The sequence below is a fragment of the Rhinopithecus bieti genome, unplaced genomic scaffold (genome assembly GCF_001698545.2).
Source record: "Rhinopithecus bieti isolate Rb0 unplaced genomic scaffold, ASM169854v2 scaffold_32081, whole genome shotgun sequence".
NCBI lineage: Eukaryota > Metazoa > Chordata > Mammalia > Primates > Cercopithecidae > Rhinopithecus > Rhinopithecus bieti.
Window position 1 is genome coordinate 4,579,202 of NW_016814436.1, and position 13,868 is coordinate 4,593,069.

At 52.9% G+C, this 13,868-nt stretch overlaps 1 protein-coding gene across 11 annotated transcripts in view; it reads right to left on the bottom strand.

The window, feature by feature from the left end:
* Positions 1-13,868, bottom strand: part of TBC1D22A (TBC1 domain family member 22A) — a 417,209-nt gene that overhangs the window by 367,432 nt on the left and 35,909 nt on the right. For all 11 annotated transcript variants that reach the window (XR_001881226.1, XM_017850750.1, XM_017850749.1 and 8 more), the window contains exon 4: positions 11,873-12,049. Coding sequence is in view for 10 of the 11 variants with exons in the window: in XM_017850750.1 (XP_017706239.1) it covers positions 11,873-12,049 (177 nt within the window). In the remaining variant the exon portion in view is untranslated. The remainder of the gene's footprint in view (positions 1-11,872; positions 12,050-13,868) is intronic.

Sequence of the window (13,868 nt, forward strand, 5' to 3'; positions counted from 1 at the left end):
TTGTATTTTTAGTAAAGATGGGGTTTCACCATGTTGGCCAGGTTGTTCTCGAACTCCTGACCTCAGGTGATTCACCTGCCTTGGCCTCCCAAAGTGCTGGGATTACAGGCGTGAGCCACTGTGCCCGGCCCCTTACTGTATTTCTATTTGTTAGAAGTTTCTTCCCATTGTCTTATATTAATCATCTATGATTTAATCCTGTATCAAGTTTCTTTTTTTTTTTCTTTTCCTTTTAGAGACAGGGTGTTGCTCTGTCATGCAGTCTAGAGTGCAGTGCCATGATCATAGCTCACTGCAGCCTCCAACTCCTGCGCTCAAGCAATCCTCCCACCTAGGCCTCCCAACTGCTGGGATTACAAGTATGAGCTACTTCACCTGGCCCTTTATAGAATTTCTAAAACCGAACTTTTCATGTCCTATTAAAGTAAGCAAAGCAGTGTGCAATGCAAAGAAGCCTGGATTAAATCAAGTGATTGTTGCTACTGGTTGGCATCTGACCTTAGGTCCTCCACCATTTCCTTTTTTTTTTTCCTTTGAGACGGAGTCTCATTCTGTCATCCAGGCTGCAGTGCAGTGGCGCGATCTCGGCTCACTGCAACCTCTGCCTCCCAGGTTCACACCATTCTCCTGCCTCAGCCTCCCACGTAGCTGGGACAACAGGCAACCGCCACTGCACCCAGCTAATTTTTTGTATTTTTAGTAGAAACGAGGTTTCACCGTGTTAGCCAGGATGGTCTCGATCTCCTGACCTCGTGATCCACCCACCTCAGCCTCCAAAAGTGCCGGGATTACAGGCGTGAGCCACTGCGCCCGGCCCCGGTCCTCCTCCATTTCTGAGCCTCAGTTTCTTCATCTGCAAAATGGGAATCACAGGAATCCTGCCGCCCTATTCATCATATGCAGTGAATGCCAAACAAATGAGCTAGCCTGTGGGGAGGGCTGGATAAACACTGGTCACTGCTGCTGCAGAGGTGCAGTGCCAAGCAGTGCCAGCGTGTCATTAAGCAAACGGCTTTGTCACACAGACGCACGCGTGTGCTTCTTCCTTCTAACATCAAACCCACTGTGCCTCCCAAACAGCTCCAAGCAAAGCAGCATTGGAGCCTCAGAGCAGACAGGACAGAAGTCCTCAGCACGGGCTGACAGGGTCCACAACACCGACAAGCAGGAGAGTTGGTATCACCATCATTCCCACCACCATCATCACAGTCATCATCGCCATCACCACCATCATCACTATCACCATCACCACCATCATCACCATCATCACCACCACCATCATCATCACCATCACCATCATCATCACCACCACCATCATCACCACCACAATCACCACCACAATCATCATCAGCACCATCATCACCACCACCATCACCATCATCACCACCATCACCATCATCACCACCACTATCACCATCACCATCACCACCATCATCACCATCATCACCACCACCATCATCATCACCATCACCATCATCATCACCACCACCATCATCACCACCACAATCACCACCACAATCATCATCACCACCATCATCACCACCACCATCACCATCATCACCACCATCACCATCATCACCACCACTATCACCATCACCATCACCACCATCATCACCATCATCACCACCACCATCATCATCACCATCACCATCATCACCACCACCATCATCACCACCACAATCACCACCACAATCATCATCAGCACCATCATCACCACCACCATCACCATCATCACCATCACCACCACCACCATCACCACCACCATCACCATCACCACCATCATCACCACCATCATCATCCCCACCACCAACACCATCATCACCATCACCACCACCAACACTATCATCACCATCATCACCACCATCACCACCACCACCACCACCACCATCACCACCATCACCACCACCATCATCACCACCATCATCACCATCACCACCATCACCACCATCATCACCATCACCACCACCATCAACACCATCACCATCATCATCACCACCATCACCATCATCACCACTATCATCACCACCATCATCACCATCACCACCACCACCACCACCACCATCATCACCACCATCATCACCATCACCACCACCATCACCAGCACCATCACCATCACCACCACCATCACCACCATCACCATCAGCCCCACAATCACCATCAAAATCAGTACTAATCCCTGAAGCCCTGAATTCTGAAGAAGGAGAACAATCTTGCTACTGTTGATCCCCCATCGTTCCATGCTCGTGGTGAATTCTAATTGCTCACCACTCTCTTCCAACTTTCCTTAAAGAAATCCTCTTCCAGGCCGGGCGCGGTGGCTCAAGCCTGTAATCCCAGCACTTTGGGAGGCCGAGGCGGGCGGATCACGAAGTCAGGAGATCGACACCATCCTGGCTAACATGGTGAAACCCCGTCTCTACTAAAAAATACAAAAAACTAGCCGGGCGAGGTGGTGGGCGCCTGTAGTCCCAGCTACTCGGGAGGCTGTGGCAGGAGAATGGTGTAAACCCGGGAGGCAGAGCTTGCAGTGAGCTGAGATCCAGCCACTGCACTCCAGCCTGGGCGACAGAGCGAGACTCCGTCTCAAAAAAAAAAAAAAGAAATCCTCTTCCCTCTAACTTCGCCTATAAAGTGTCTACAGGATGCACCTGTAGAATCTGCGGTTGCACAGGAAGAATCTGTGGTCACAGAACCTGCCAATCCTCTTACAAAATATACCAAAATACTAGAGTATCCAGGCCATGCCTGGGGAGGAGCAAAGCCCTATTTGCTCTGCACACATTTGCTCGGCCAGCCCCGTGAAGAGGTTGAAGTTTCCCTCCTCATATCACCAAACTCAATTCCTTAATTGTATCTACTCGGATCTGACTGGCCGAAGATCAGGACTATTCTACCCACTCCAGACCCAGGTGGGACCCACCAGCCACAGACATCTTGCCTCTGGCCCTCAGGCTCCATCACTCTGTCCTCAGGCTTGGGTGACAACTCACCACCATACCCAGAGCCCCCAGAAAGTCAAAGGTTCATTATCACATTTTCTAAGTTGACACATTTTAGATCCTTTTCAGCTTGATTTTTTTTTTTTCAGCTCAGTCTTACATGTCAGTTCTAATGGCCTGTGGTCAATCACTTGAACCTTGGAGGCGGAGGCTGCAGTGGGCCGAGATCAAGCCACTGCACTCCAGCCTGGGCGACAGAGCGAGACTCCATCTCAAAATAATAAACAAAAAAAAAATAACAAATAAATAAATAGAAAAAGAAGAAGAATGGAAAGACATTAAGGAATCAGAAATCGGGGTGGGGGGGAGTTGACAGACACACACATCAATCTCTGTGAATAGAAAACACAGTTGGCTGCCTAAGAGACATCCAACCCGTCCCACCTCTCTATTTCCAGAATCCCAGTTTGAAAGTGCCCGTGCCCAGCCCCCAGGAGACACATCCCTGGCAGCTCCGCTTACCATCAGGAGCGGCCATGCGGCCTGGCTGTGAAGGGAACCCTGCTCTCCCAGTAAGACGCCGCCCTGCCCTGGTGATGGCTCCTCCCATCACCCCATGGTGACGACAACCCCTTTAGAGCTGTGAGGAAGAGGCCCAGGGACTTGGAGCTTAGATCCTGAGGACATCACCGAGCCAGCGAACCAGTGCCAACAGCTACCTGGCTCCAGGCATCTTGCTGAGAAACTTAACCCCTATTTGCTCAAAAGTCCTTGCGTCTGCTCTTCTGTTACCTACAGCAAACACACATCTTCACAGAAAGCCCTGGACACAAGGCACTCTGTGTCAACTGGAAAACCAGCGATGCCCCACTCACCACTCGAGAACACGGGGAAGGAAAGAAAGAGACTGACCACTGGTGGCTCAATTAACTCTGCCAGCATTTCCTAAGAATGTGCCATGCGTGTGCCAGTCACTGGAACAGAAGGACGAGTGACTCCAGCCACGGCCCAAAAGCAGCTCACAGTCTAATGGGCGACAGACACAAATTCATACTCTTGGAGGAAATCACAATGGAGCTAAGTTACAAGTAGAAAACGTTGTTGGCCGGGCGCGGTGGCTCATGCCTGTGATCCCAGCACTTTGGGAGGCCGAGACGGGCGGATCACGAGGTCAGAAGATCGAGACTATCCTGGCAAACACAGTGAAACCCCGTCTCTACTAAAAATACAAAAAACTAGCCGGGCGTGGTGGCGGCGCCTGTAGTCCCAGCTGCTCAGGAGGCTGAGGCAGGAGAATGGCGTGAACCCGGGAGGCGGAGCTTGCAGTGAGCTGAGATCCGGCCACTGCACTCCAGCCTGGGCGACAGAGCAAGACTCTGTCACAAAAAAAAAAAAAGAAAACGTTGTACAGGGCAAGGAGCAACGAGTCCCTGGGGATCCGGCCATCCTCGCTCTACTTTCCTTCTCCTATCCGTCGCACGGAGAAAACACACACCACAGTCGCACAACTGCTCAAGTCTGTATTCAATATCCTCACCTACAAAAGAAATTATAAGAGAAAAAAGATAAGCATGTAACAGATAAGTTTTTAAGGCGGCTCCTTTAAAACCATCCCAAGACATAAACTCTCTTTTAGCATTTACTTTGAATATTACACACTAAAAATCACCATTCAACAGAAACAAATCACCTGAAGGAACAGAAAAAGGTTTCCTATTAAACTGAAGATTACACTACTATGGATAGTAAATAAAATTCTCAATTTTCACCAAATCATATCTAATTTGGTTATTTTAAGGCGAGTGACACCACATGTACTTCAAATACCACATCGAGCAGGGAAAACGTCACCCAGAAAAAAGGATGCCGGCAATGCCATGAAAGCGGGGAGCCAGCATGTTCATCTGAGGCTCTCGCATGCCCTGCCTGAAGCCCAGATCATTCTGCAGACGAAACAGCCGCTGAGAGCACTTTCTGCTAGTGCGCTCTGAAGGACTGGTAAGAACCGATTCAGAGGGAATAAATTAGAGGGAAAAAGCAAGCACAACTCTAGTTAATACAGCATGTGGAAACAGTGGCAATTTTGGTTTGCTGGTTTTATTATCTTTTCCATTTCTCTAACTTTCAATAACATTTCTGTTGATGATGATCACAGAAACCCTTTAGTGACAAAACGAGCAGAGGAAAGAAACAGGCGCGGCTCCTGCCATAAGTGGGAACACACAAGTGAAAGCGGGTCACGGCCTGGGCCAAGCTTGGAGGGAAAGCAGAGGAACAGTGCTGTGGGGGAAGCCATGGAGGGGAAAACGCAAACCCACAGCCACACGGCTGGAAAAGCCCACCCTTGGTTCAAGGAGGTACCATCGCATTGTTGCTGAGCTGCCACTGGATGGTGGTGTCAATTACTTACCTAGTACATTTAAGAAACAAAGGAAAACCAGAGACAGAGGACCATGTATGCCCCAAAGGAAGGCGAGAAAAGTCTAGCTGAAGAGTCAGCGAACCATCAAATGACAAGTGGCTACCATGTGACACTCACTGCAGGGGACTTGAGGACAGAGCAGGGCCAGCAAGGATCCGCGTGTGGCTGGGTCACTGCACACACAGAAGGGCTGTGTGGGCGGGAGTTTGTTCCCTCCGTCCCGGCGCCTCTGCACTGGGCAGTTCTAGGTGGCCAGGGGCTGCCTTCCTTGAGAAAGCCCTTCCCTGATGAGACTCCAGGGCAAGGCTGAGTTAGCCAGAGCTTTCATCCGTCCCTCACGTTATTCTCTTCTGAGGCTGTGCCTGCCTTTCAGTAAGCATCTGAACACACACAGGCACTTTCAGTAAGCACGCTGGACATACACAAGCACACACAAGTGTAAGCAGCCTGGATACACACAGGCACGCGCAAGTGTAAGCACCCCCCACCCATAAGGCCAACGTGCCCTGCTGTGGTAACGAAGCACAGGCTGCAAGGACAGCGCCTGGCCACTAGAGGACGACGCTGGACGCCGACAGCCGGGTCGCGAGAACCAAGTGCCCTCCCGGCCTCGGCTCCTGGCGCCTGGCCCCAGCTCCCACACCAGAAGCCAGGATCTCCAACAAGGCCCACAGGAGAGAAAACCGTCCCCCTTCCTCGGGCCTCCAACAGCACCGAGAATGCCCACTGTCTACACTAACCAGAAATGTGTGACCTGGAGGCTGGGAGCCCAGCCCGGGGTGACCCTGGTTCCCAGCCGGCTCAGGCCTCACTGTGGGGCTGGAGGGCAGCCGCCTGCTTAACCTTGTCTCAAGCTCCTCAGCTGTAAACCAGCGATAAGGCCAGCCATCTGGGGCACACAGGAAGGGGGTGGGGGTACAGAGCGGGGTCTGGTGACTGATAACATAATCTCTACAGCACAGTGCCCAGCACAGAGTAAAGGCCCCCAATGGCTGTAACTGTGTCATTATTTAAATACACTGCTTTCCCTGGCTCTCTGTTTCATGAGGACGTGATTTTGTCTCCCCAGTGAAATGTCATCTCTGGAGTGTGTTCTGATTTCTGTGTCTATCGGCTGTTCCCCGTCCCTACAGACCCCAGGCTCTAAGCTATGGGGGTCCTGGCTCTCGCCTTCTCGCCAGTCTACCCAGGTCCAGATCCCATTAGCCCCCAACTCACGCAGCCCACCCCACCCACATCCCCAGCCCATGGCCTCCACTCTTGCCCCCTAGTCTCCCACCCTACTCTGACCCTCCCGCAGCCCCTCCCAAGAGCTCCCCAAGGACTCTGCCTAGTCCATGGTCACTGGCAACACACTGCTCAGAAGCAGCCATCAGCTCTTCCTGCCACAGAATAGCAACCACTTTCCCATGCTCTGCACCACGCTTTACTCCCCCGGTTCAAAACCTCCCAGAGGCTTCATGCTGTGCTCAAAGTAAAAGGAGAGCTCCTTCTCCTGGACTTCTCAGCCCTGGGGACCAGGTCCCCGCCTGCCTTGCAGGCCTCTCCCCGCACCCCACGCAGCCACCAGGCCAGAGCCTCAGCAACCCCTCAAGCACATGAAGCTCTATTGCCCGCAGGACCTTTGCACCTCTGGGCCTGTCCCTAGAATGCTCGTGCCCCCTCTTCAAATGCCTGCCTCCATGCAGCTCTCGCCCCAGAAGCAGCCAACCGCAGAGCAGCTCCAGTCTCTACCCTCCACATGCCTTGACTCTCCCTAGATGCTTCCCGATGGTTGTGGGGTTACTGAGCGAGCTCCGTCTGTCTCCTCACATGAGAATGTCAGCTCCTTGAGGGCAGGGCCCTTGCAAGCCTGGCTGCCGATCCCTCCCCACTGCCCACAACCACAGCAGGTGCCCAACAGAGCCTGGATGAATGAGTGACTCCACAAGAATTCCCGCTGACCTTCACAAGGACCCTGCAGGGCAGGTCTCATGCCCCCTCTACAGCTGATGAGACAGGCAGGTTGAGCCACTTCATGAGTAAGGACACGGCCAGCCATCACACTGAGAGCCTACCCCAAGGCCACACCTGCTTCCTCCTGTCACCAACGGCCCAGGCCCCTTCAGGGCTGCCCTCCCGCCATAGACACCAAGGGGTCATCTATTCATATTAGTGCTCCCAAGGTGTACGGCTCCAAACTTCTGTTCATGCCCTCCCAACCCCCAAAACACCCACTCCTGCTGACCTCCATCCATCAGCACACTCTTATAAAGCCCAGACTGGGTGCTCACCCCTCGGGGGAAGTGGAACGTGGCCGTGGCCTGGCCCCACTCCTTGACAGAAGGGTAGTCATGCCTTCTGTCCTACTGTTTGAAAGCGTTGAGGGCCAGAGCTGAGCTCCACACACAGTTTGCCCTCCGAGGCCCCACTGGGGGGCTCTAGACGGCGGGCCCTAGACGGCCCTCAGGAAACTGCATGTACTGCAGGCTACCAAATCGCACTACCATTTACCAGACACACGTGACCAACATGAGTGTCATTTTCTGGGGCTTCAGAGTAGGCAGTCTTTGTGTGAGTAAATATTGAGCCAACGCTAAGAGCAAAATGAGCTGTTAAGTTCTATTTGCTACTTTCATCCCCAGGCTCATAACAGAGTGTAAGCTAAACAAAGAAAACAGCACTCCGCCGGACAGAATGATATTCCGCAGGTAGACTCATTTCTGCAGGCACTTCTCACATTGGCGATTTGCTTCTCCAACATTGGCAAATATTTGCCACTTACGTCTTTCATGTAATGTGAAGACAGTACATTCCACTGTCTTCCAAAGCTATCTCAACTGCCTTATAAAAACAGGCAATTTACTGGCGATGTTTTCTCTTGCTACTAAATGCAAATGCAGTAATCGTTTAACTTTGAAAGCTCTGCATTGAGCTTTTTGGTTTTAGATTTGATATTTACATAGAATTATAAAGAAAGAGAAAACCCACAGTCCCCTCAACCTAACAAAATAACTTGATTTTTACATGGTAAAATCTAGCCCTACATACTCCCATCTTCCCACAAGTCTTGAAAGCTTTACTTTTAAGTATGATTTTTATTTCCAAAAGTTACTTCAATTACAAAGTCCTCCAGAATGCTCCAGGTGGGTACTCAGAGCCTGACCCAGCACAGGGTTCCCATCTTGCTTTCACCAGCTGTCTCTCCGCCACCTGCCTATTGCTGGAAACCATGGGACACAACCAGGACGACATCTGTAAGTCACCTGACTCGTCAATGACTACAAAAGTGACTATATACGTCAGCGGCGCAAAAATCAAGTGAGAAGATAAAAAGGCCAGTTCAAATGAACATAACAACAACCATAAAAATAACTAACATTTTTGAGTGTTTAGTAGGCGCTAGGCACTCTCTTAAGCATGTTATACGTACTGTCTCATTTAAACTGCAAAACGAGCACTGCTTTCATCATGCCTATCCCCCAAACAAGAACTCTGAGATGCAGGATCATCACCAAGCTGGCTCAAGGTCACGTGGCGAGTAACCAGTGAAGCCAGCTCCCCACACAGGCACTCTCCTGGGTGCAACGTGGTTCTGCATCCCCGCACCACCCTGGAGGCACGAAAGCCAGCAGAGAAGGGGCGCTGGCATGCTAGGAGAGGCAGTGGCTAATACATCAACCTCAAGACTCTACTCCTGTAAGCACGACCTACCTTGATCGCCTGTCTTCGTGGGTGACACTTCCACCTACCCGGTGCTCCAGCCGAAATCACAGAGTCATCCCCCACAGGCGCGGCGGCTCACGCCTGAAAGCCCAGTGCTTTGTGAGGCTGAGGCAGGAGGATCCCTTCTCGCCTCAACCATGGCTAGGGATGCTCTGTGAGCGTCATCATCACAGAAGGAGGTTCAGGCGCCGGAAGAAACGCTCTCGAGTTGTTTGTAATAATGGCAAGTTAGGAATAACCTGTCTGCCCATCCGCAGGGGCTGGTGCAGTCAAGTGGGGCACGGCCATAGGATGGCATGTTACAGGGCACTCCAAAGACTAAGGCGGTTCTCCACATACACCACGGGAAAATGTATCATTCCTTTAAAAAGTGGGGTGCACAACCCTTACCGTGCAAGGGGAGAAAGAACAACACCATAGAACTGCAGAGACCCCGGAGCGCGTCTCTACAGAACACTTCAGCAGCAAAGGAAAAACGGGAGCTCTTCGGCGCGAAGAGCTGGCAGACGCCGCCTCAGCCGAGTGGTCGGAGTCCACGTCAATGCGAGGACCCACCAGCACCACGTGCCCCGCCGTGATGACCAAGAAGAACACAAATCCCTTCAGGGATGTTCCTGCCAAAAATTATCAACCAGAATCTCACCGTGGGCAAACACCAGACAAGCACAAACCAAGGGACATCCCACAAAATCACTGGCCTGTGCTCTGCTAAAGTGTCAAGATTGAAACGCAGAGACAGGCAAGGCTGCTGCTCCAGGCTGATGGAGAAGGCAGAGGCGTGACACCCAAATGGAACGCAGGGTCCCCCACTGGAGTCTGGGCTAAGAAAAACACAGAGAAAGGATGTTACTGGGACGACTGGCAGAATGTGACTACGGACTGCGGATTCTAATAATAAAAGTGTAAAATAGTACTGGGTCAGTGTTCAATTTCCTGATTTTGACACCTGTGCTGTGATGATACTGAGGGAATGTCTTTGTGCTTAGGAAATAGCGAAGGTTTTAGAGGTAAAGGGATATATCTCCGACTGACTCTCAAATGGTTCAGGAGTATATCTATACACACACACACACACACACACACACAAACAGGCACACACATGCAGAACGGTAACAGGCAAATGTAAACAACTGGTGATTCTGGGTGCAGAGCATATGGGAGTTGTTGGCACTATTTTTGCCAACTGTTCTGCAAGTTTGAATTGCATCAACATAAAACGTTTAAAACAACACATACATGGGCCATCACTGGAAGGAGACACCTGGAACTGTGGAAAGGAAGGGAAGGTGGAGGCTGGGACAGGCCTCATTTTCACACAGACCCTGCTGTGCTGTGTCATGTTATAACACATGCAAGTGTTGCTGTTTCAAAAAAACAAACATAAGGAAGAAACCACCACCCACTTTGAGAACTCTACGCAGAGCTGTGTCTTCCTTGCCAACAGACCTTCCAAGAGCCCTCCCCAGCCTCGGGAACACAGCTCCAGCCATGCCTTCTGAACCGCTGCTTCTGCCCAGAAACCCTCTCCCTGCCCTGGGCCTGAGCATGAAGGCCCAGATGCTGCAAGCTCCTGCACGGCCCCTGCACGGCTCCTGCGTGGCTCCCGGCGGCCCATCCGCGTGCGCCACTCGCCACCTTCTGGCCAAGCCAGGCATTGCACCTCCGGCTCTCAGAGTGCCACAGGGACGCTGGCCGTAACCCATACAGGTTTGTTTCCCCAGTGAGGCAACCTCATGACCAAGCCCGCATGCCGGTCCTCCCGAGAGTTCCAGCATCTAGCAAACGCCTAGCCAGAGTGGCGCTCCACAGAGATGAGATACGGAAAGGAAGGACGTGGATTCAGCAGGAACGCCACCAGAAGAACTCAAACCAAGTGCGTTCCACAGAGCCTGGCCACGGCAGTCCACAGGGACACTGCGTGTGCCTGGAAGCAACTCGCACAGGAAGAGTCACGCTGGTGACTGTGCTCTGCCCTACGGGCCTGCCCCTCTGCGCTAGCCTCACCCTTGCCCCTTGCAGGGCTCACAGCCTGTCACCCTCTGATGACTGCCAGTTCCAGGGCAGGAAGGTGCAAAACCAGCAAATCGAGTTGATAGTCACCAGCGCTGTGCCCCCATGAGCCACTGTCTTCAGAATACTAGGACCAACAAGGATGTCCACCGGGCCAGCCTCGAAGGGCTCACCAAGGGCGGCAATAATGAAGACTGCAATTGGGACAACAAGGAAACAGAACGGGCCAGGCGCGGCGGCTCACGCCTGAAAGCCCAGTGCTTTGTGAGGCTGAGGCAGGAGGATCTCTTGAGCCTAGGAGTTCAAGACCAGCCTGGGCAACACAGGGAGACCCCTATCTCTAGAAAAAAATGTTTAAAGAATTTGGTGAGCGTGCTGGCACAATCCTGTAGTCCCAGATACTCAGGAGGCTGAGGCAGGAGGATCGCTTGAACCCAGGAATTCCAGGTGGCAGTGCGCTGTGATTGCACCACTGCACTCCAGTCTGGGCGACAGAGTAAGACCTTGCCTCAAATTTTAAAAAAAGAACACCAAAAGGAACGCAAAATACATTTTCAAATTGCATTGGAAAAACACTAACAAAACATGTCTAAAGGCAACTATCAGCACAAATTGCTACTACCTTAGTGACTTACTGACTTGAAAATATTACGTGAACTCATCATTTTCCTGCAAGGCAAATTACACACGGAAGCGTGTGCATTACATAAGCCCACACGGAATCCTTTAAGATGTGATCTATTTCAGAAACGGCAAGAAATGTCTGTGTGTGTCCTGCAGAGGGCAGGGTGCTTACCAAGGTCTGTGTTGGGGCCGGCAAGCAGCTGCTTGAACTTGTCGAGCCGGGAGGCCTCTCTTTCGCTCAGTGCTGAGCTGCTGAGGGTGCTGGGGTCAGATGTGCCACCCAGCGTGACGGTGGCCGCGTGTGGGAGAGACTGGGACCTCTGCAGAGGGGCGGCATCGCTGGCACTTTCTGCAGGGGTGAGAGAATGGGGGTGAGGGTGAGGGCGTTCCTCTCGACCGCATGTTCCTCCTGGCTGTGCCATCGTCTCTTTGTGAATGCTGTCGGGTCACAGTGGTCCCTTCTTCCCATCGCTGAGCAGCGGGGACCTCAGTTTCTTGAGCAATAACATAGAACCGACACCTTTGAAATTCACTCACCTCACTGGCAGAGTATCATTCATCAATGAAATGGAGCACCTTGCAGAAAAGCAACACAGTGACAGCCAGAAAACTCCAGGGCCCCTCGGGCTGTGTTGGGTTCAGGCTCCCACCAGTGCCGGGGGTGGAGGATCAGGGCCTGCCCACGGGACACGACCCAGAGGGTCCGTGCAGGAGGGTATTCTCGGGTCAGCCAGGCCTGAGCGTACAGGGCAAGTCCACGAGATACCGTGAGGGAAAGGAGAAAGCCTGCAGAGGCGCTGAGGACAGCAGGCAACGGTGGGGACACAGCAGGAACCAGGGCACTGCGAGGGCACTCACCTGCTGTCTCAAGAGCATGCCCAACCCGCCACCTGCCTGACCCTCCCTGGGTCTCCCCAGGGCCGTGGGAGGAAGGTCCCATGGGGACCCTCATCCCAAGGAAACAAGGGAAGCCAGACAAGTAAGGAATGGCACCTTCCCAGACCCCACCACAGGCAGTGACCAAGGCGGCACCAGAGCCTTCCCAGACCCCACCACGGGCAGTGACCGAGGCGGCACCAGAGCCTTCCCAGACCCCACCACGGGCAGTGACCGAGGCGGCACCAGAGCCTTCCCAGACCCCACCACAGGCAGTGACCGAGATGGCACCAGAGTACAAGCTGCCCGCCCTCCCTCCCGCCCTCTGCTGCTGCCCACCAAGGCCTCGCGGACCCCCAAGACGGACAGGCCCACAGGGACCTAAGCAGGAGGTGACACAGCACGTTCCACCCAGCAACCCAGGACCGGGTCAGCCCAAGGGAAGACCCTAAGGCCCTCAGGTCACTCAACACGGCCACCCAAGACCAACAAGCAAGAGGCTGGGAAAGGCTCCAGACTCCTAGGTCTAAATCCTGTCTAGCTATCTCATCTTTCAAAAACTGAAAATTAAACTAGAGTGAAAAATAAACTCCAGGAAACGGAGCCAGAGCACATGCTGCAATTGACCGGCTGACATCCGCTCCAGCAGCCACGGGAGCAAGGAGGTAGGAGCCGTACTCCCCCGCGCCCTCCTTCCCACACAGCGCCCCCATTTCCTTCATAACCTGGGGATGGGGAAAAGAATTCACACAGAAACCCTCAGGCTATCCAGGAGCCAAGCAACCTATGGCCTCTGGGCAGAATGTGGTCCAGTTAAATTTCCAGTGAAGTCTGCTAAAGTGGGGGCATCGACTTCAGAGTACCGCCCTGTCTCCTCCCCCCATCCCCGCTGCCCACTCTCCCTGACACCCCCCAACCCCCGGGAGACTCTCCTCCCAGCAGCCTCAGCGCCCTTGCTGTGACTCCTTTTTGCAGCAGCCGCACGCCGAGCAGTGGGCTGGGGCCCCAGGCCGGGGCATCTGGTTCCAGAGTTCCCACTGCCGGCCTTACCACAGGGCGGGCTGAGAACCAGCACCTGAGCAGAGGGGAGGACCGTGGGGAACAGTGCCCCTGTCCTTCCTTCAGAGGCTGTTGCTTCAGCAGCACTGACAGTTCCTCAGAATCAACATTCAGCAGGAAGAGCAGCTGTGCACCGAGTCCCAGAATTAAAGGTGCTCAGCTGGACTTCCCTGCGATCATTATAGAAATGACGGATGTGGCTTCATCAGGACACGTAAGGGGCCACTCAGTCC